The sequence below is a fragment of the Babylonia areolata genome, chromosome 17 (assembly GCF_041734735.1).
Source record: "Babylonia areolata isolate BAREFJ2019XMU chromosome 17, ASM4173473v1, whole genome shotgun sequence".
NCBI classification, from domain to species: domain Eukaryota; kingdom Metazoa; phylum Mollusca; class Gastropoda; order Neogastropoda; family Buccinidae; genus Babylonia; species Babylonia areolata.
This window is the reverse complement of record NC_134892.1, coordinates 1,698,281-1,722,040: the sequence shown is the minus strand read 5'-3', so window position 1 is coordinate 1,722,040 and position 23,760 is coordinate 1,698,281. Positions and strand designations below refer to the sequence as shown.

General features: G+C 43.9%; 1 protein-coding gene across 1 annotated transcript in view; it reads left to right on the top strand.

The window, feature by feature from the left end:
* Positions 1 to 5,328: 5,328 nt before the first annotated feature.
* LOC143291375 (peptidyl-prolyl cis-trans isomerase-like 3) overlaps positions 5,329 to 23,760 on the top strand; it is a 32,718-nt gene continuing 14,286 nt past the window's right edge. Inside the window, exon 1 of the mRNA XM_076601215.1 lies at positions 5,329 to 5,397. Coding sequence (XP_076457330.1) covers positions 5,329 to 5,397 — 69 coding nt within the window. The remainder of the gene's footprint in view (positions 5,398 to 23,760) is intronic.

Below are 23,760 nucleotides of genomic sequence, written 5' to 3'. Positions count from 1 at the left end.
TAGTCCGTGGTGCGACCTTGGTGCCGGTCTGTGTCGTCCGTGGTGCCGCTCTGCGTCGTCCGTGGTGCCGGTCTGCGTCGACCGTGGTGCCGGTCTGCGTCGTCCGTGGTGCCGCTCTGCGTCGACCGTGGTGCAGACCGTGGTGCAGACCGTGGTGCCGGTCTGCGTCGTCCGTGGTGCCGGTCTGCGTCGTCCGTGGTGCCGCTCTGCGTAGTCCGTGGTGCCGCTCTGCGTCGACCGTGGTGCCGCTCTGCGTCGTCCGTGGTGCCGCTCTGCGTCGACCGTGGTGCCGCTCTGCGTAGTCCGTGGTGCGACCTTGGTGCCGCTCTGCGTCGTCCGTGGTGCCGCTCTGCGTCGTCCGTGGTGCCGCTCTGCGTCGACCGTGGTGCCGTTCTGTGTAGACCGTGGTGCCGCTCTGCGTCGTCCGTGGTGCAGACTGGCAACACGGTCGACGGTCGACGCAGACCGGCACCACTGTCAACGCAGAGCAGCATCGACCGTGCTGCTGCTCTGCGTCGACCGTGGTGGAGACCGGCACCACGGTCGACGGTCGACGCAGACCGGCACCACTGTCGACGCAGAGCAGCATCGACCGTGCTGCTGCTCTGCGTCGACCGTGGTGCCGGTCTGCGTCGACCGTGGTGCCGCTCTGCGTCGTCCGTGGTGCCGCTCTGCGTCGTCCGTGGTGCCGCTCTGCGTCGTCCGTGGTGCCGCTCTGCGTCGTCCGTGGTGCCGCTCTGCGTCGACCGTGGTGCCGCTCTGCGTCGTCCGTGGTGCCGCTCTGCGTCGTCCGTGGTGCCGCTCTGCGTCGTCCGTGGTGCCGCTCTGCGTCGACCGTGGTGCCGCTCTGCGTCGTCCGTGGTGCCGCTCTGCGTCGTCCGTGGTGCCGCTCTGCGTCGTCCGTGGTGCCGCTCTGCGTCGTCCGTGGTGCCGCTCTGCGTCGACCTTGGTGCCGGTCTGCGTCGTCTGTGGTGCTGCTCTGCGTCGACCTAGGTGGTGCTCTGCGTCGTCCGTGGTGCCGCTCTGCGTCGTCCGTGGTACCGCTCTGAGTCAACCATGGTGCCGCTCTGCGTCATCCGTGATGGTCTCCAATGACCTTGGTGCTGGTCTGCGTCGAACTTGGTGCTGTTCTCTGTCGACCTTTGTGCTTCTCGGATGACCTTGGTGCTGGTCTCTGCACCTTGGTGCAGGTCTCCAACGACTTTGGTGCTGGTCTCTAATGACCTTGGTGCCAGTCTGCGATGAACTTGGTACTGTTCTCCACCGACCTTGGTGCTGGTCTACGATGAACTTGGTGCTGTTCTCCGTCGACCTAGGTGATGATCTCCGATGACCTAGGTGCTGATGTCCATCGACTGTGGTGCTGATCTCAGATGACCTTGGTGCTGGTCTGCGTCGAACTTGGTGCTAGTCTCCAATGACCTTGGTGCTGGTCTGCGTCGAACTTGGTGCTGTTCTCTGTCGACCTTGGTGTTGGTCTCCGATGACCTTGGTTCTGGTCTCCGTCGACCTTGATACTGGTCTGCGATGACCTAGTTGATGATCTCCGTCGAACTTGGTGCTGGTCTCTGATGACCTTGGTGCTGGTCTCCGTCGACCTTGGTGCTGGTCTCCGTCGACCTTGGTGCTGGTCTCCGTCGACCTTGTTGCTGGACTCCGATGAACTTGATGCTGGTCTCCGTCGAACTTTGTGCTGGTCTCCCATGACCTTGGTGCTGGTCTCCCATGACCTTAGTGCTGGTCTCCGATGAACTTGGTTCTGTTCTCCGCTGACCTTGGTGCTGGTCTCCGATGACCTTGGTGCTGGTTTCCGTCGACCTTGGTGCTGGTCTCTGATGACCTCTGTGCTGGTCTCCGTCGACCTAGGTGATGATCTCCGATGACCTAGGTACTGATGACCTTGGTGCTGGTCTGCGTCGAACTTGGTGCTGGTGTCCGATGACCTTGGTGCTGGTCTCTGATGAACTTGGTGCTGTTCTCCGTCGACCTTGGTGCTGGTCTCCGTCGACCTTGGTGCTGGACTCCGATGAACTTGGTTCTGTTCTCTGCTGACCTTGGTGCTGGTCTCCGATGACCTTGGTGCTGGTTTCCGTCGACCTTGGTGCTGGTCTCCGTTGACCTAGGTGATGATCTCCGATGACCTAGGTACTGATCTCCACTGACCATGGTGCTGGTCTCCAATGAACGTGGTGCTGTTCTCCGTCGACCTTCGTGCTGGTCTCCGATGACCTAGGAGCTGGTCTACTTCGAGCTTGGTGCTGTTCTGTAGACCTTGGTGCTGGTCTCCAATGAACATGGTGCTGTTCTCTGTTGACCTTCGTGCTGGTCTCCAATGACCTCGGTGCTGGTCTCCGATGACCTTGGTGCTGGTCTCCGTCGACCTTGGTGCTATTCTCCGATGACCTAGGTGCTGATCTCCGTCAACCTTGGTGCTGGTCTCCGATGAACTTGGTGCTGTTCTCTGTCGACCTTGGTGCTGGTCTCTGATGAACTTGGTGCTGTTCTCCGTCGACATTGGTGCTGGTCTCTGATGAACTTGGTGCTGTTCTCCGTCGACCTTCGTGCTGGTCTGCGTCGCCCTTCGTGCTGGTCTCTGATGACCTAGGTGATGATCTCTGTCGACTTGGTGCTGGTCTGTGATGACGTTGGTGCTGGTCTCCGATGAACTTGGTGCTATTCTCCGTCGACCTTGGTGCTGGTCTCCAATGAACGGGGTGCTGTTCTCCGTCGACCTTCGTGCTGGTCTCCGATGACCTTCGTGCTGGTCTCCGATGTCCTTGGTGCTGGTCTCTGATGACCTTGGTGCTGGTCTCCGTCGACCTTGGTTCTGGTCTCTGATGACCTTGGTGCTGGACTCCGATGACCTTGGTGCTGGTCTGCGTCGAACTTGGTGCTGTTCTCTGTCGATCTTCGTGCTGTTCTCTGTCGACCTTGGTGCTGGTCTCCGTCGACCTTGGTGCTGGTCTCCGATGACCTAGGTGACGATCTCCGTCAACCTTGGTGCTGGTCTCTGATGGCCCTGGTGCTGCTCTCTGATGAACTTGGTGCTGTTCTCCGTAGACCTTGGTGCTGGTCTCCAATGACCTTGGTGCTGGTCTCCTATGACCTTGGTGCTGGTCTCCGTCGACCTTGGTGCTGGTCTCCGATGACCTTGGTGCTGGTCTCCGTCGACCTAGGTGCTGGTCTCCGATGAACTTGGTGCTGTTCTCCGTCGACCTTCGTGCTGGTCTCCGATGACCTCGGTGCTGGTCTCCGTCGACCTAGGTGATGATCTCCGATGACCTACGTGCTGATCTCCATCGACCATTGTGGTGATCTCCGATGATCTTGGTGTTGGTCTGCGTCGAACTTGGTGCTGGTCTCCGATGACCTTGGTGCTGGTCTGCATCGAACTTGGTGCTGTTCTCTGCCGACCTTGGTGCTGGTCTCCAATGACCTTGGTGTTGGTCTCCGTCGACCTCTGTGCTGGTCTCCGATGACCTAGGTGATGATCTCCGTCGACCTTGGTGCTGGTCTCTGATGACCTTGGTGCTGGTCTCTGATGAACTTGGTGCTGTTCTCCGTCGCCCTGGTGCTGGTCTCCGATGAACTTGGTGCTGTTCTCCGTCGACCTTGGTGCTGGTCTCCGATGACCTCGATGCTGGTCTCCAACGACCTAGGTAATGATCTCCAACGACCTAGGTGCTGATCTCCATCGACCATGGTGCTGATCTCTGATGTCCTTGGTGCTGGTCTGCGTCGACCTTCGTGCTGGTCTCCGATGACCTTGGTGCTTGTCTCCGATGACCTTGGTAGTGGTCTCCGTCGACCTTGGTGCTGGTCTCCGATGAACTTGGTGCTGTTCTCTGTCGGCCTTGGTGCTGGTCTTCGATGAACTTGGTGCTGTTCTCCGTCGACCTTCGTGCTGGTCTCCGATGACCTTGGTGCTGGTCTCCGATGACCTTGGTGCAGGTCTCCAACGACCTTGGTGCTGGTCTCTAATGACCTTGGTGCCAGTCTGCGATGAACTTGGTACTGTTCTCCACCGACCTTGGTGCTGGTCTCCGTCGACCTTGTTGCTGGACTCCGATGAACTTGTTGCTGTTCTCTGTCGACCTTGGTTCTGGTCTCTGATGACCTAGGTGCTGGTCTCCGATGACCTTGGTGCAGGTCTCCAATGACCTTGGTGCTAGTATGCGATGACCTTGGTGCTATTCTCCGCCGACCTTGGTGCTGGTCTACGATGACCTCAGTGCTGATCTCCGTCGACCTAGGTGATGATCTCCGATGACCTAGGTGCTGATGTCCATCAACTATGGTGCTGGTCTCAGATGACCTTGGTGCTGGTCTGCGTCGAACTTGGTGCTAGTCTCCAATGACCTTGGTGCTGGTCTGCGTCGAACTTGGTGCTGTTCTCTGTCGACCTTGGTGTTGGTCTCCGATGACCTTGGTTCTGGTCTCCGTCGACCTTGATACTGGTCTGCGATGACCTAGTTGATGATCTCCGTCGAACTTGGTGCTGGTCTCTGATGACCTTGGTGCTGGTCTCCGTCGACCTTGGTGCTGGTCTCCGTCGACCTTGGTGCTGGTCTCCGTCGACCTTGTTGCTGGACTCCGATGAACTTGTTGCTGTTCTCTGTCGACCTTGGTTCTGGTCTCTGATGACCTAGGTGCTGGTCTCCGATGACCTTGGTGCAGGTCTCCAATGACCTTGGTGCTAGTATGCGATGACCTTGGTGCTGTTCTCCGCCGACCTTGGTGCTGGTCTACGATGACCTCAGTGCTGATCTCCGTCGACCTAGGTGATGATCTCCGATGACCTACGTGCTGATGTCCATCAACTATGGTGCTGGTCTCAGATGACCTTGGTGCTGGTCTGCGTCGAACTTGATGCTAGTCTCCGATGACCATGGTGCTGGTCTGCGTAGAACTTGGTGCTGTTCTCTGTCGACCTTGGTCCTGGTCTCCGATGACCTTGGTGCTGGTCTCCGTCGACCTTGATACTGGTCTGCGATGACCTAGTTGATGATCTCCGTCGAACTTGGTGCTGGTCTCTGATGACCTTGGTGCTGGTCTCCGATGAACTTGGTGCTGCTCTCCGTCGACCTTCGTGCTGTTCTCCGATGTCCTTGGTGCTGGTCTCCGATGACCTTGGTGCTGGTCTCCGTCGACCTAGGTGCTGGTCTCTGATGACCTTGGTGCTGGTCTCCGATGACCTTGGTGCTGGTCTCCGTCGACTTTTCTGCTGGTCCCCGATGAACTTGGTGCTGTTCTCCGTCGACCTTGGTGCTGGTCTCTGATGACCTCGGTGCTGGTCGCCTTCGACCTAGGTGCTGATCTCCATCGACCATGGTTCTGATCTCCGATGATCTTGGTGTTGGTCTGCGTCGATCTTGGTGCTGCTCTCCGATGACCTTGGTACTGGTCTGCGTCGAACTTGGTGCTGTTCTCTGTCGACCTTGGTGCTGGTCTCTGATAACCTTGGTGCTGGTCTCCGTCGAACTTGGTGCTGGTCTGCGTCGAACTTGGTGCTGTTCTCCGTCGACCTTGGTGCTGGTCTCCGATGAACTTGGTGCTGTTCTCCGTCGACCTTGGTGCTGGTCTCCGATGACGTCGGTGCTGGTCTCCGTCGACCTAGGTGATGATCTCCGATGACCTACGTGCTGATATCCATCGACCATGGTGCTGATCTCTGATGACCTTGGTGCTGGTCTCCGATGAACCTGGTGCTGTTCTCCTTCGACCTTGGTGCTGGTCTCCGATGAACTTGGTGCTGTTCTCCGTCGACCTTGGTGCTGGTCTCCGATGAGCTCGGTGCTGGTCTCCGTCGACCTAGGTGATGATCTCCGATGACCTAGGTGCTGATATCCATCGACCATGCTGCTGATCTCGGATGTTCGGATGTCCATTTGTGACTGGAAGGCTCTCGGTGGTATTGCCTTCAATACTGACAGTGCCTACATGATCTTCACCAGTCAGTCATAGCGAATTTCACTCATTTCTAGTTTGGGTACAAAGTCTGATTTTAAAAGCAATCCCTCACCTCAAGGCGACCGTGGCCCCCATGTACTAGTCTCCTCCTCGCGTTGACGTCGGTGCTGGTCTCCGTCGGCCTAGGTGATGATCTCCGATGACCTAGGTGCTGATCTCCGATGACCTAGGTGCTGGTCTGCGTCGACCATGGTGCTGTTCTCCGTCGACCTTGGTGCTGGTCTGCGTCGAACTTGGTGCTGGTCTCTGCTGACCTTGGTGCTGGTCTCCGTCGACCGGTGCCGATGTCCCCCTGGCGTGGAAGTTTTGATACGTAATTATTATTGTCACTATTCCTTTGAGGGTTTTTTTTTCATACTTTTTATTTAATTTCTGTATATATCTGCTTACTTATTTTCTTCATCTATTTTAATTTTAATTTTATTTTCACTGCATTTTGTTTGTATACAAACTTTTTTTCTTTTTTATTTGTTTACTTTCTATTTGTTTATATATTTACTCATAAATTCAATTATGTATCCATTTATTTGTTTATGCATATCTTTTAATTCTTCCTCAAGGCCTGACTAAGTACGTTTGGTTACGCTGCTGGTCAAGCATCTGCTTAGCAGATTTGTCGCAGCATATACGGATTTGTCTGAACACAGCGACGACTCGCAGTAACTGAACGGAATTGAACTGTTTTCGAACCGTGTTCGTTCTTTCCTACTTTCCATACGGAACTGGTGTAAAAGCTCTCGACAAGGTTGATTCCATATGCAGGAAGTATAAGCCATACGCTTTACCTGTAGACACTATCAAAGGCCTTCTCGAAATCTGGTATATGCCAATACCAACATTGTTTTCTTTTTGTAGCTGAGATCAGTTCTTAAATGAGCCAATGTGTTGATGGTTTGGCACAGTTGTTCATTTGTGACTGGAAGGCTCACGGTGGTATTGCCTTCAATACTGACTGTGCCTACATGATCTTCACCAGTCAGTCATAGCGAATTTCACTCATTTCTAGTTTGGGTACAAAGTCTGATTTTAAAAGCAATCCCTCACCTCAAGGCAAACCATGGCCCCCATGTTCTGGTCTCCTCCTCGCGTTGACCTCGGTGCTGGTCTCCGTCGACCTAGGTGATTATCTCCGATGACCTAGGTGCTGATCTCCGATGACCTAGGTGCTGATCTCCGTCGACCATGGTGCTGATCTCCGATGACCTTGGTGCTGGTCTGTGTCGACCATGGTGCTGTTCTCCGTCGACCTTGGTGCTGGTCTACGTCGAACTTGGTGCTGGTCTCCGATGACCTTGGTGCTGGTCTCCGTCCACCGGTGCCGATGTCCCCTGGCGTGGAAGTTTTGATACACAATTATTATTGTCACTATTCCTTTGAGGGTTTTTTTCATACTTTTTATTTAACTTCTGTAGATATCTGCTTACTTATTTTCTTCATCTATTTTAATTTTATTTTTATTTTCACTGCATTTTGTTTGTATAGAAACTTTTTTCTTTTTCATTTGTTTATTTTCTATTTGTTTATTTATTTACTCATTAATTCAATTATGTATCCATTTATTTGTTTATGGATATCTTTTAATTCTTACTCAAGGCCTGACTAAGCACGTTTGGTTACGCTGCTGGTCAAGCATCTGCTTAGCAGATTTGTCACAGCATATATGGATTTGTCTGAACACAGCGACGACTCGGAGTAACTGAACGGAATTGAACTGTTTTCGAACCGTGTTCGTTCTTTCCTACTTTCTATATGGAACTGGTGTAAAAGCTCTCGACAAGGTTGATTCCATATGCAGGAAGTATAAGCCATACGCTTTACCTGTGGACACTATCAAAGGCCTTCTCGAAATCTGGTATATGCCAATACCAACATTGTTTTCTTTTTGTAGCTGAGATCAGTTCTTAAATGAGCCAATGTGTTGATGGTTTGGCACAGTTGTTCATTTGTGACTGGAAGGCTCACGGTGGTATTGCCTTCAATACTGACTGTGCCTACATGATCTTCACCAGTCAGTCACAGCGAATTTCACTAATTTCTAGTTTGGGTACAAAGTCTGATTTTAAAAGCAATCCCTCACCTCAAGGCGACCGTGGCCCCCATGTTCTGGTCTCCTCCTCGCGTTGACCTCGGTGCTGGTCTCCGTCGACCTAGGTGATGATCTCCGATGACCTAGGTGATGATCTCCGATGACCTTGGTGCTGGTGTGCGTCGACCATGGTGCTGGTCTGCGTCGACCATGGTGCTGTTCTCCGTCGACCTTGGTGCTGGTCTGCGTCGAACTTGGTGCTGCTCTCCGATGATCTTGGTGGTGGTCTCCATCGACCGGTGCCGATGTCCCCCTGGCGTGGAAGTTTTGATACGTAATTATTATTGTCACTTTCCCTTTGAGGGGTTTTTTTTCATACTTTTTATTTATTTATTTTTTTTTTTAACTTTTTTTTTAATTTTCCAAAAACATGTATACAATACAGAGAATAGTATGAACCAAACCGTATACAACGAACAGTAGCATCTTCCACTACAGAGAGATAGATAAGACAAAATAAAACAAAACAGGCTATAGCAAGGCAAAACAAATCTGTAACAACAACATCAACAGCATTAACAACAACAACAAACAAACAAACAAACACACACAGAAAAACAAAAAACAAAAAAATAATTAAAAAAAATAAAAAGAAGAAAGGAAGATTTGTCCAATCATTCAATCAATCAATGCTTTCATCTTAATGATTGTAGTAATCATGGTGATTTAAGATGACATTAATAGTAAATAGCCTAGACCAGTTGTGACATAGCAACAGCATCAAATGTATCAACTATTATAGTAATGGTATCTAGGGTAAGGCGAAAGCGAGTGGTGACATTATAATGTCATAATAATAATGATCATGAGTATACCACTTCTGCATTATTGGAAAAGAAAACTTGTGATTGGTCACATTGTAAAGACAACAGCAACTATAAAAGTTAAAAAAAATAAACAAATAATACATATTGAGAAATAAATAAAGACATGTTAGTACAAAGTAAGGACTGTTATATAGAATGGTAACTATGGAACATGTGAAATTATGATTAAGTAACAGTTTCCATAATTGGAAGGTAACTGTTCCACTTTGTACGGAAAGCATGATGGTTCATTAGTATATAAGATGCATGTTCTTCGATTTTGTATCTGTATCTGAGCTGTGTTTTAAATGCATTGAGTTGTGGTGGTTGTTTATTGAATTTGCATTTGTACAGAAAGTTTTTGGCAAGTAAAATAATAAAATCTAAAATGTCATCTGTAGCAAATGTGTGTGAGTTTCCAAATAAAACTAATTCTTCACATAATTGGGCATTGTATACATTATTGCATTTGTTATTAATATCAGTTTGGAAAGCAGTCCAAAATCTCTGCACAATCTCACATCTCCAAAAAAGGTGTTCAATGGTTTCTGGATGTGATCCACAGAAGCTACATTTATCATTATGAGAGATATTCATCTGTTTCAGTGATTTGTTTGTTGCAATAATCCTATGAACTAATCTTATTTGAAACCATTTTAAGTTAACATCACTTATTTTGTGTATTTTGTGAAATGTCTGTTTCCAATTAATGTTCAGTTGCAACAAATCGTTCCATTTCTTACAGCATTTAGGGGTCGTATTGTTTTTAACTAGAGTATCATAATAAACTTTTGTTCCTTTTTTCACTGAATATATCATTTGTAATGATTTTCTCATCTGCAAAGCAGTGTTATTATCAATTTTAATGTTTAGGTTTTTTATATAATTTCTAACTGACCTTATGCAACCATTTAAAGTAAGGAAATTTGTTATATTTCCATGCTTTTGACTAAAATCTTCATAGGAAAGGAAACTACTGTCCCCGTGCACTAGATGAGAAATATTCCAGACCCCCTTTTCCATCCAATTTCTGTATGATAAAATCTTACTTCCAATTTTAATATTTTGGTTCAGAAAGATTGGTTCTGCTAAAACTTCTTTACTACTTAATAGTGGGACCTTCTGACAAAATTCTTTGTAGGCTTGGAAAACATGGATCCAGAACTTATTCTTATCATTAGGTGTTGGTAGACAGGGTCCATATCTATCAATATCTTTGATAACTGGATTGCTTTCTTTTATTATTATTGTCCATTTATGGTTTGAAAACTTTAATTTACGTATCCAGCTCAGTTTAAGACCTTTAATAAATTGTTTGATGTCAAACATTCCTAATCCTCCTAATATTGTACTTTTAATTACTGTTTTTCTACTTATTCGATCCTGTTTTTTGTTCCAAATAAACTTGAAACATGCCTTCTGCAGCTCATCAATATATTCATCAGGTGGATTTGGTAGAAACATCCATAACTGGGTTATTTTTGATAAAATCAGTGACTTGAGAACAGCTATCCTTCCTAAAGGGGTAATCGGTCTTTTTATCCATATTCTAAATAACATTCTAATTTCAGACATTTTGTCTTTATAGTTTAATTCCTCACATTCTTCTAAATCAACAGTAAACCACACTCCTAAGATTTTAAATTTTGGTGGGTTCCATACCATTTTTAAATGAGGTAGATATCTAATTTGACATTGTTTTCTGCTACCCAGCCATATTGCTTGAGTTTTACCTGCATTCATATATAATCCTGAAAAAATACTAAACGAGTCAGTTGTCCTTATGATCTCCTCAAACGATATTCTATCTCCTTTGGTCATCAGTTGGGTGTCATCTGCAAACTGTGCAATTTTATGATCTGTATTATTAATATTAATACCTTTAATCGGTTTATTTTCTCTTATCATTATGCCAAGGATTTCAACACATAGAAGAAATAAGTAGGGTGAAATGGGATCACCTTGACGACATCCTCTCTCTACTGGAAACCAAGAAGACGCCGTTCCGTTTACTACTACTGCTGATTTAATATTTTGATAAAAGGTACTTATCCATCTACAGAAGACTGGACCAAATCCAAATGCTTTTAACACTTTCATCATGAAAGTGAAGTCAACAGTATCAAACGCTTTTTCAAAATCTATACAAATCAATAAACCAGGCAACTGCTTTGAATTTAAATAATGAATCATATCATATATTAATCTAATATTGTCACCAATAAATCTGTTAGACATAAATCCTGTTTGGTCATCACTAATTAAAGAGGACAGCACAGACTTAACTCTATTTGCTAAGCAAGAAGATCCAATTTTATAAACAACATTTAATAAAGATATCGGTCTCCAGTTCTTAATAAATTCTCTTGGTTTGTCACCCTTTGGTATACAAATTATTATGCCTTCTTTCTGTGTTTGTGACAGTTCACCTTTCTTCAAACCTTCATTTAGTGACCTGACAATTAAGTATCCAAGATCCTTCCAAAAGAATTTAAAAAATTCGGCAGAAAAGCCGTCAGTACCTGGACTCTTATTGTTCTGCATGCGTTTAAGTGCCTGGGTAGCTTCTTCATAAGTAATTTCACCCTCAAGGTTTTCTATTTCTATATTACTAAGTTTAGGCATTTCCTTAACAATATCTGCTATTTCACATGTTTGAATAAGTCTCTTTTTATATAAATGTTTATAGAAATCGTGAACCTCCTTTAATATTACATTATGTTCATGGATTTCTTCTCCTTTGTCTGTAACTAGTTTCTTCATACTCTTATTTACAAAGTGCCTTTTTTCAAGATTACAAAAGTATTTTGATACTTTTTCTCCTTCTGCTATCCATCTGGCCCTTGAACGCATGAGTACTCCTTCCATCTTCTTTTTTCTAATATCTACAAGCTTTAACTTATTCTCTTCTCTTCTATCATTTTCTTGACATGTTCTGACATTCCTGCTTTCTAAGTTCTGTATTTCTATTTCTAACTGTTGTTCTTCCTCCTCTGTTTTACGTTTTTTCATTGTGGCATATGAGATTGTTTTTGATCTAATCTTCATTAATAGAACATCTAACAATAATTGGTCTGATATTACACACTGTATTTCGGACATTAGAATGTTTCTTAATTCTTCATAATTGTATAATGGAACTGCATATTCTCTAATAACTTGTTTGATTTCTTTAATTTCATTTACATAATCTATATCTTTCAGTAAAGAATTGTTGAATTTCCAAAAAGATTTTCGTTTAATTTTTTCACCAAATGAAAGTTTAAGAACTATCATTGAATGGTCTGTCCTATAGCCATATTGGATGTCTGCTTCATGCACATACTGTATCAAACATTCAGATATAAGGAAGAAGTCCAAACGGCTCTGTTGAAAAGGGGATGGTCTACGCCATGTAAAACGTGTACTATCAGGGTTTAAATCTCGCCAAACATCATACATATCTAAGTTTGTCATAATATCTTCTACTTTGTCTCTAGCTTTAGGGTTATTTATGTGTTTATAATTAGAATAATCTTTATGTGGGTCAAGAACTAGATTCCAGTCACCTCCAATAATCAAGTTTGGGTATCCAAACTGTGTAATATTTTTTTCCAGTTCATCATAAAATTCTGGGGAATCTTTGTTTGGGCCATAAATGTTTACAATTAAGAAATCCTTTTCTACTGTTGTAAAGGAAATAATTATGCAGTTTCCATTAGGATCCTTGTACACCTTTTTAATTTTAAATTCAAAATTGTTATTGAACATAACAGCAACACCTCTGGATTGTGAATTATGAGATGCAAAGTGACAAGTGTAACCCCATTCAGATCTAACATACGATTCAATATTTGGGTCGAAATGTGTATCTTGAAGGAGATAAATGGAGTGTTTCTTTTGTCTAAGAAAGTGAATAACATCTCTCCTCTTTTTAACGTTACCCAGTCCTTGACAGTTCATGGAAACAATGCTTATATTTTCCATTTTATTTTATTATTATTGTGGCTATTATATCAAGTAATTAATGGCTTATACTATATTTTCTAGTGGAGTCTAAAGGGCATCCACTCATTCTATTTGCATGGTACATAGTACAACTGAGCAAAGGCTTTCAAATAAAGAAAAATACACTCCTTTATAAGTACCCATCACTGAGTGATAATCATTTATATCATCCATGACGGGACAAATTAAAATAAAAACAAAGTACATCAAGAGAAAAGCACACATTTAGACAAACAGGTAAGTCTTGGTCAAGTGAGTGGGCTCCTGCGGCGAGGCGACGTGCATCACTGGAGAAAAAAACAAAACAAACAACAACAACAAAAAACCCAAAAAACAACCTGTGTTTGTGTCCTGTTTGTGTTAACAATAACGTGTGCGCAGTTGGGAGCATGTTACACGCACATGCTCATGATGCATGCATGTGGGGGGGAGCCTATTTTTGTGTCATGTTTGTATTAACATAGCGTGTGCATAAGTGGGAGTATGTCGCACGCACGTGCTCATGATGCATGCATGTGGGAAAAACAATTTAAAAAAAAAAAAAAAAAAAAAAATAATAATAAAAATAAAAAACCAACCTGTGTTTGTGTCTTGTTTGTGTTAACATAACGTGTGCGCAGTTGGGAGCATGTTACACGCACATGCTCATGATGCATGCATGTGGGGGGGAGCATACTTTTTATTTAATTTCTGTATATATCTGCTTACTTATTTTCTTCATCTATTTTAATTTTAATTTTATTTTCACTGCATTTTGTTTGTATACAAACTTTTTTCTTTTTCATTTGTTTATTTTCTATTTGTTTATGTATTTACTCATTAATTCAATTATGTATCCATTTATTTATTTGTTTATGCATATCTTTTAATTCTTCCTCAAGGCCTGACTAAGCACGTTTGGTTACGCTGCTGGTCAAGCATCTGCTTAGCAGATTTGTCGCAGCATATATGGATTTGTCTGAACACAGCGACGACTCGGAGTAACTGAACGGAATTGAACTGTTTTCGAACCGTTTTCGTTCTTTCCTACTTTCGATATGGAACTGGTGTAAAAGCTCTCGACAAGGTTGATTCCATATGCAGGAAGTATAAGCCATACGCATTACCTGTGGACATTATCAAAGGCCTTCTCGAAATCTGGTATATGCCAATACCAACATTGTTTTCTTTTTGTAGCTGAGATCAGATCTTAAATGAGCCAATGTGTTGCTTGATGGTTTGGCACAGTTGTTCATTTGTGACTGGAAGGCTCACGGTGGTATTGCCTTCAATACTGACTGTGCCTACATGATCTTCACCAGTCAGTCATAGCGAATTTCACTCATTTCTAGTTTGGGTACAAAGTCTGATTTTTAAAGGAATCCCTCACCTCAAGGCGACCGTGGCCCCCATGTACTAGTCTCCTCCTCGCGTTGACCTCGGTGCTGGTCTCGGTCGACCTAGGTGATCATCTCCGATGACCTAGGTGCTGATCTCCGATGACCTAGGTGTTGATCTCCGTCGACCATGGTGATGATCTCCGATGACCTTGGTGCTGGTCTGCGTCGACCATGGTGCTGTTCTCCGTCGACCTTGTTGCTGGTCTTCGTCGAACTTGGTGCTGGTCTCCGATGACCTTGGTGCTGGTCTCCGTCGACCGGTGCCGATGTCCCCCTGGCGTGGAAGTTTTGATACGTAATTATTATTGTCACTATTCCTTTGAGGGTTTTTTTTCATACTTTTTATTTAATTTCTGTATACATCTGCTTACTTATTTTCTTCATCTATTTTAATTTTAATTTTATTTTCACTGCATTTTGTTTGTATACAAACTTTTTTTCTTTTTCATTTGTTTATTTTCTATTTGTTTATTTATTTACTCATTAATTCAATTATGTATCCATTTATTTGTTTATGCATATCTTTTAATTCTTCCTCAAGGCCTGACTAAGCACGTTTGGTTACGCTGCTGGTCAAGCATCTGCTTAGCAGATTTGTCGCAGCATATATGGATTCGTCTGAACACAGCGACGACTCTGAGTAACTGAACGAAATTGAACTGTTTTCGAACCGTGTTCGTTCTTTCCTACTTTCCATATGGAACTGGTGTAAAAGCTCTCGACAAGGTTGATTCCATATGCAGGAAGTATAAGCCATACGCTTTACCTGTGGACACTATCAAAGGCCTTCTCGAAATCTGGTATATGCCAATACGAACATTGTTTTCTTTTTGTAGCTGAGATCAGTTCTTAAATGAGCCAATGTGTTGCTTGATGGTTTGGCACAGTTGTTCATTTCTGACTGGAAGGCTCACAGTGGTATTGCCTTCAATACTGACTGTGCCTACATGATCTTCACCAGTCAGTCATAGCGAATTTCACTAATTTCTAGTTTGGGTACAAAGTCTGATTTTAAAAGCAATCCCTCACCTCAAGGTGACCGTGGCACCCATGTTCTGGTCTCCTCCTCGCGTTGACCTCGGTGCTGGTCTCCGTCGACCTAGGCGATGATCTCCGATGACCTAGGTGCTGATCTCCGTCGACCATGGTGCTGATCTCCGATGACCTTGGTGCTGGTCTGCGTCGACCATGGTGCTGTTCTCCGTCGACCTTGGTGCTGGTCTGCGTCGAACATGGTGCTGGTCTCCGATGACCTTGGTGCTGGTCTCCGTCGACCGGTGCCGATGTCCCCCTGGCGTGGAAGTTTTGATACGCAATTATTATTATCACTATTCCTTTCAGGGTTTTTTTCATACTTTTTATTTAATTTCTGTATATATCTGCTTACTTATTTTCTTCATCTATTTTAATTTTAATTTTATTTTCACTGCATTTTGTTTGATACAACCTTTTTTCTTTTTCATTTGTTTATTTTCTAATTGTTTATTTATTTACTCATTAATTCAATTATGTATCCATTTATTTGTTTATGCATATCTTTTAATTCTTCCTCAAGGCCTGACTAAGCACGTTTGGTTACGCTGCTGGTAAAGCATCTGCTTAGCAGATTTGTCACAGCATATATGGATTTGTCTGAACACAGCGACGACTCGGAGTAACTGAACGGAATTGAACTGTTTTCGAACCGTGTTCCTTCTTTCCTACTTTCAATATGGAACTTGTGTAAAAGCTCTCGACAAGGTTGATTCCATATGCAGGAAGTATAAGCCATATGCATTACCTGTGGACACTATCAAAGGCCTTCTCGAAATCTGGTATATGCCAATACCAACATTGTTTTCTTTTTGTAGCTGAGATCAGATCTTAAATGAGCCAATGTCTTGCTTGATGGTTTGGCACAGTTGTTCATTTGTGACTGGAAGGCTCACGGTGGTATTGCCTTCAATACTGACTGTGCCTACATGATCTTCACCAGTCAGTCATAGCGAATTTCACTCATTTCTAGTTTGGGTACAAAGTCTGATTTTAAAAGCAATCCCTCACCTCAAGGCGACCGTGGCCCCCATGTTCTAGTCTCCTCCTCGCGTTGACCTCGGTGCTGGTCTCCGTCGACCTAGGTGATGATCTCCGATGACCTAGGTGCTGATCTCCGATGACATAGGTGCTGATCTCCGTCGACCATGGTGCTGATCTCCGATGACCTTGGTGCTGGTCTGCGTCGACCATGGTGCTGTTCTCCGTCGACCTTGGTGCTGGTCTGCGTCGAACATGGTGCTGGTCTCCGATGACCTTGGTGCTGGTCTCCGTCGACCGGTGCCGATGTCCCCCTGGCGTGGAAGTTTTGATACGCAATTATTATTATCACTATTCCTTTCAGGGTTTTTTTCATACTTTTTATTTAATTTCTGTATATATCTGCTTACTTATTTTCTTCATCTATTTTAATTTTAATTTTATTTTCACTGCATTTTGTTTGATACAACCTTTTTTCTTTTTCATTTGTTTATTTTCTAATTGTTTATTTATTTACTCATTAATTCAATTATGTATCCATTTATTTGTTTATGCATATCTTTTAATTCTTCCTCAAGGCCTGACTAAGCACGTTTGGTTACGCTGCTGGTAAAGCATCTGCTTAGCAGATTTGTCACAGCATATATGGATTTGTCTGAACACAGCGACGACTCGGAGTAACTGAACGGAATTGAACTGTTTTCGAACCGTGTTCGTTCTTTCCTACTTTCCATATGGAACTGGTGTAAAAGCTCTCGACAAGGTTGATTCCATATGCAGGAAGTATAAGCCATACGCTTTACCTGTGGACACTATCAAAGGCCTTCTCGAAATCTGGTATATGCCAATACCAACATTGTTTTCTTTTTGTAGCTGAGATCAGATCTTAAATGAGCCAATGTGTTGATGGTTTGGCACAGTTGTTCATTTGTGACTGGAAGGCTCACGGTGGTATTGCCTTCAATACTGACTGTGCCTACATGATCTTCACCAGTCAGTCATAGCGAATTTCACTCATTTCTAGTTTGGGTACAAAGTCTGATTTTAAAAGCAATCCCTCACCTCAAGGCGACCGTGGCCCCCATGTTCTAGTCTCCTCCTCGCGTTGACCTCGGTGCTGGTCTCCGTCGACCTAGGTGATGATCTCCGATGACCTAGGTGCTGATCTCCGATGACATAGGTGCTGATCTCCGTCGACCATGGTGCTGATCTCCGATGACCTTGGTGCTGGTCTGCGTCGACCATGGTGCTGTTCTCCGTCGACCTTGGTGCTGGTCTGCGTCGAACATGGTGCTGGTCTCCGATGACCTTGGTGCTGGTCTCCGTCGACCGGTGCCGATGTCCCCCTGGCGTGGAAGTTTTGATTCGTAATTATTATTGTCACTATTCCTTTGAAGGTTTTTTTCATACTTTTTATTTAATTTCTGTATATATCTGCTTACTTATTTTCTTCATCTATTTTAATTTTAATTTTATTTTCACTGCATTTTGTTTGCATACAAACTGTTTTCTTTTTTATTTTTTTACTTTCTATTTGTTTATATATTTACTCATTAATTCAATTATGTATCCATTTATTTGTTTATGCATATCTCTTAATTCTTCCTCAAGGCCTGACTAAGCACGTTTGGTTACGCTGCTGGTCAAGCATCTGCTTAGCAGATTTGTCGCAGCATATATGGATTTGTCTGGACACAGCGACGACTCGGAGTAACTGAACGGAATTGAACTGTTTTCGAACCGTGTACGTTCTTTCCTACTTTCCATATGGAGCTGGTGTAAAAGCTCTCGACAAGGTTGATTCCATATGCAGGAAGTATAAGCCATATGCTTTACCTGTGGACACTATCAAAGGCCTTCTCGAAATCTGGTATATGCCAATACCAACATTGTTTTCTTTTTGTAGCTGAGATCAGATCTTAAATGAGCCAATGTGTTGATGGTTTGGCACAGTTGTTCATTTGTGACTGGAAGGCTCACGGTGGTATTGCCTTCATTACTGACTGTGCCTACATGATCTTCACCAGTCAGTCATAGCGAATTTCACTAATTTCTAGTTTGGGTACAAAGTCTGATTTTAAAAGCAATCCCTCACCTCAAGGGGACCGTGGCCCCCATGTTCTAGTCTCCTCCTCGCGTTGACCTCGGTGCTGGTCTCCGTCGACCTAGGTGATCATCTCCGATGACCTAGGTGCTGATCTCCGATGACCTAGGTGCTGATCTCCGTCGACCATGGTGCTGATCTGCGATGACCCTTGGTGCTGGTCTGCGTCGACCATGGTGATGTTCTCCGTCGACCTTGGTGCTGGTCTGCGTCGAACTTGGTGCTGGTCTCCGATGACCTTGGTGCTGGTCTCCGTCGACCGGTGCCGATGTCCCCCTGGTGTGGAAGTTTTGATACGTAATTATTATTGTCACTATTCCTTTGAGAGTTTTTTTTCATACTTTTTATTTAATTTCTGTATATATCTGCTTACTTATTTTCTTCATCTATTTTAATTTTAATTTTATCTTCACTGCATTTTGTTTGTATACAAACTTTTTTCTTTTTTATTTGTGTATTTTCTATTCGTTTATTTATTTACTCATTAATTCAATTATGTATCCATTTATTTGTTTATGCATATCTTTTAATTCTTCCTCAAGGCCTGACTAAGCACGTTTGGTTACGCTGCTGGTCAAGCATCTGCTTAGCAGATTTGTCGCAGCATATATGGATTTGTCTGAACACAGCGACGACTCGGAGTAACTGAACGGAATTGAACTGTTTTCGAACCGTGTTCGTTCTTTCCTACTTTCCATATGGAACTGGTGTAAAAGCTCTCGACAAGGTTGATTCCATATGCAGGAAGTATAAGCCATACGCTTTACCTGTAGACACTATCAAAGGCCTTCTCGAAATCTGGTATATGCCAATACCAACATTGTTTTCTTTTTGTAGCTGAGATCAGATCTTAAATGAGCCAATGTCTTGCTTGATGGTTTGGCACAGTTGTTCATTTGTGACTGGAAGGCTCACGGTGGTATTGCCTTCAATACTGACTGTGCCTACATGATCTTCACCAGTCAGTCATAGCGAATTACACTCATTTCTAGTTTGGGTACAAAGTCTGATTTTAAAAGCAATCCCTCACCTCAAGGGGACCGTGGCCCCCATGTTCTAGTCTCCTCCTCGCGTTGACCTCGGTGCTGGTCTCCGTCGACCTAGGTGATGATCTCCGATGACCTAGGTGCTGATCTCCGATGACCTAGGTGCTGATATCCGTCGACCATGGTGCTGATCTCCAATGACCTTGGTGCTGGTCTGCGTCGACCATGGTGCTGTTCTCCGTCGACCTTGGTGCTGGTCTGCGTCGAACTTGGTGCTGGTCTCCGATGACCTTGGTGCTGGTCTCCGTCGACCGGTGCCGATGTCCCACTGGCGTGGAAGTTTTGATACGCAATTATTATTGTCACTATTTCTTTGAGGGTTTTTTTCATTCTTTTTATTTAATTTCTGTATATATCTGCTTACTTATTTTCTTCATCTATTTTAATTTTATTTTTATGTTCACTGCATTTTGTTTGGGTACAAAGTCTGATTTTAAAAGCAATCCCTCACCTCAAGGTGACCGTGGCCCCCATGTTCTGGTCTCCTCCTCGCGTTGACCTCGGTGCTGGTCTCCGTCGACCTAGGTGATGATCTCCGATGACCTAGGTGCTGGTCTGCGTCGACCATGGTGCTGTTCTCCGTCGACCTTGGTGCTGGTCTGCGTCGAACTTGGTGCTGGTCTCCGATGACCTTGGTGCTGGTCTCCGTCGACCGGTGCCGATGTCCCCCTGGCGTGGAAGTTTTGATACGTAATTCTTATTGTCACTATTCCTTTGAGGGTTTTTTTTCATACTTTTTTTTTAATTTCTGTATATATCTGCTTACTTATTTTCTTCATCTATTTTAATTTTATTTTTATGTTCACTGCATTTTGTTTGTATAGAAACTTTTTTCTTTTTTTATTTGTTTATTTTCTATTTGTTTATTTATTTACTCATTAATTCAGTTATGTATCCATTTGTTTATGCATATCTTTTAATTCTTCCTCAAGGCCTGACTAAGCACGTTTGGTTATGCTGCTGGTCAAGCATCTGCTTAGCAGATTCATCGCAGCATATATGGATTTGTCTGAACACAGCGACGACTCGGAGTAACTGAACGGAATTGAACTGTTTTCGAACCGTGTTCGTTCTTTCCCACTTTCCATATGGAACTGGTGTAAAAGATCTCGACAAGGTTGATTCCATATGCAGGAAGTATAAGCCATACGCTTTACCTGTAGACACTATCAAAGGCCTTCTCGAAATCTCGTATATGCCAATACCAACATTGTTTTCTTTTTGTAGCTGAGATCAGTTCTTAAATGAGCCAATGTGTTGCTTGATGGTTTGGCACAGTTGTTCATTTGTGACTGGAAGGCTCACGGTGGTATTGCCTTCAATACTGACTGTGCCTACATGATCTTCACCAGTCAGTCATAGCGAATTTCACTAATTTCTAGTTTGGGTACAAAGTCTGATTTTAAAAGCAATCCCTCACCTCAAGGTGACCGTGGCCCCCATGTTCTGGTCTCCTCCTCGAGTTGACCTCGGTGCTGGTCTCCGTCGACCTAGGCGATGATCTCCGATGACCTAGGTGCTGATCTCCGTCGACCATGGTGCTGATCTCCGATGACCTTGGTGCTGGTCTGCGTCGACCATGGTGCTGTTCTCCATCGACCTTTGTGCTGGTCTGCGTCGAACTTGGTGCTGGTCTCCGATGACCTTGGTGCTGGTCTCCGTCGACCGGTGCCGATGTCCCCTCTGGCGTGGAAGTTTTGATACGTAATTATTATTGTCACTATTCCTTTGAGAGGTTTTTTTCATACTTTTTATTTAATTTTTTTATATATCTGCTTACTTATTTTCTTCATCTATTTTAATTTTAATTTTATTTTCACCGCATTTTGTTTGTATACAAACTTTTTTCTTTTTTATTTGTTTATTTTCTATTCGTTTATTTATTTACTCATTAATTCAATTATGTATCCATTTATTTGTTTATGCATATCTTTTAATTCTTCCTCAAGGCCTGACTAAGCACGTTTGGTTACGCTGCTGGTCAAGCATCTGCTTAGCAGATTTGTCGCAGCATATATGGATTTGTCTGAACACAGCGACGACTCGGAGTAACTGAACGGAATTGAACTGTTTTCGAACTGTGTTCGTTCTTTCCTACTTTCCATATGGAACTGGTGTAAAAGCTCTCGACAAGGTTGATTCCATATGCAGGAAGTATAAGCCATACGCTTTACCTGTGGACACTATCAAAGGCCTTCTCGAAATCTGGTATATGCCAATACCAACATTGTTTTCTTTTTGTAGCTGAGATCAGTTCTTAAATGAGCCAATGTGTTGCTTGATGGTTTGGCACAGTTGTTCATTTGTGACTGGAAGGCTCACAGTGGTATTGCCTTCAATACTGACTGTGCCTACATGATCTTCACCAGTCAGTCATAGCGAATTTCACTAATTTCTAGTTTGGGTACAAAGTCTGATTTTAAAAGCAATCCCTCACCTCAAGGTGACCGTGGCCCCCGTGTTCTGGTCTCCTCCTCGCGTTGACCTTGGTGCTGGTCTCCGTCGACCTAGGTGATGATCTCCGATGACCTAGGTGCTGGTCTGCGTCGACCATGGTGCTGTTCTCCGTCGACCTTGGTGCTGGTCTGCGTCGAACTTGGTGCTGGTCTCCGATGACCTTGGTGCTGGTCTCCGTCGACCGGTGCCGATGTCCCACTGGCGTGGAAGTTTTGATACGTAATTCTTATTGTCACTATTCCTTTGAGGGTTTTTTTTCATACTTTTTTTTAAATTTCTGTATATATCTGCTTACTTATTTTCTTCATCTATTTTAATTTTATTTTTATGTTCACTGCATTTTGTTTGTATACAAACTTTTTTCTTTTTTTATTTGTTTATTTTCTATTTGTTTATTTATTTACTCATTAATTCAGTTATGTATCCATTTATTTGTTTATGCATATCTTTTAATTCTTCCTCAAGGCCTGACTAAGCACGTTTGGTTACGCTGCTGGTCAAGCATCTGCTTAGCAGATTTATCGCAGCATATATGGATTTGTCTGAACACAGCGACGACTCGGAGTAACTGAACGGAATTGAACTGTTTTCGAACCGTGTTCGTTCTTTCCTACTTTCCATATGGAACTGGTGTAAAAGCTCTCGACAAGGTTGATTCCATATGCAGGAAGTATAAGCCATACGCTTTACCTGTAGACACTATCAAAGGCCTTCTCGAAATCTGGTATATGCCAATACCAACATTGTTTTCTTTTTGTAGCCGAGATCAGATCTTAAATGAGCCAATGTCTTGCTTGATGGTTTGGCACAGTTGTTCATTTGTGACTGGAAGGCTCACGGTGGTATTGCCTTCAATACTGACTGTGCCTACATGATCTTCACCAGTCAGTCATCGCGAATTACACTCATTTCTAGTTTGGGTACAAAGTCTGATTTTAAAAGCAATCCCTCACCTCAAGGGGACCGTGGCCCCCATGTTCTAGTCTCCTCCTCGCGTTGACCTCGGTGCTGGTCTCCGTCGACCTAGGTGATGATCTCCGATGACCTAGGTGCTGATCTCCGATGACCTAGGTGCTGGTCTGCGTCGACCATGGTGCTGTTCTCCGATGACCTAGGTGCTGATCTCCGTCGACCATGGTGCTGATCTCTGATGACCTTGGTGCTGGTCTGCGTCGACCATGGTGCTGTTCTCCATCGACCTTTGTGCTGGTCTGCGTCGAACTTGGTGCTGGTCTCCGATGACCTTGGTGCTGGTCTCCGTCGACCGGTGCCGATGTCCCCTCTGGCGTGGAAGTTTTGATACGTAATTATTATTGTCACTATTCCTTTGAGAGGTTTTTTTCATACTTTTTATTTAATTTCTGTATATATCTGCTTACTTATTTTCTTCATCTATTTTAATTTTAATTTTATTTTCACCGCATTTTGTTTGTATACAAACTTTTTTCTTTTTTATTTGTTTATTTTCTATTCGTTTATTTATTTACTCATTAATTCAATTATGTATCCATTTATTTGTTTATGCATATCTTTTAATTCTTCCTCAAGGCCTGACTAAGCACGTTTGGTTACACTGCTGGTCAAGCATCTGCTTAGCAGATTTGTCACAGCATACATGGATTTGTCTGAACACAGCGACGACTCGGAGTAACTGAACGGAATTGAACTGTTTTCGAACTGTGTTCGTTCTTTTCTACTTTCTATATGAAACTGGTGTAAAAGCTCTCGACAAGGTTGATTCCATATGCAGGAAGTATAAGCCATACGCATTACCTGTGGACACTATCAAAGGCCTTCTCGAAATCTGGTATATGCCAATACCAACATTGTTTTCTTTTTGTAGCTGAGATCAGATCTTAAATGAGCCAATGTCTTGCTTGATGGTTTGGCACAGTTGTTCATTTGTGACTGG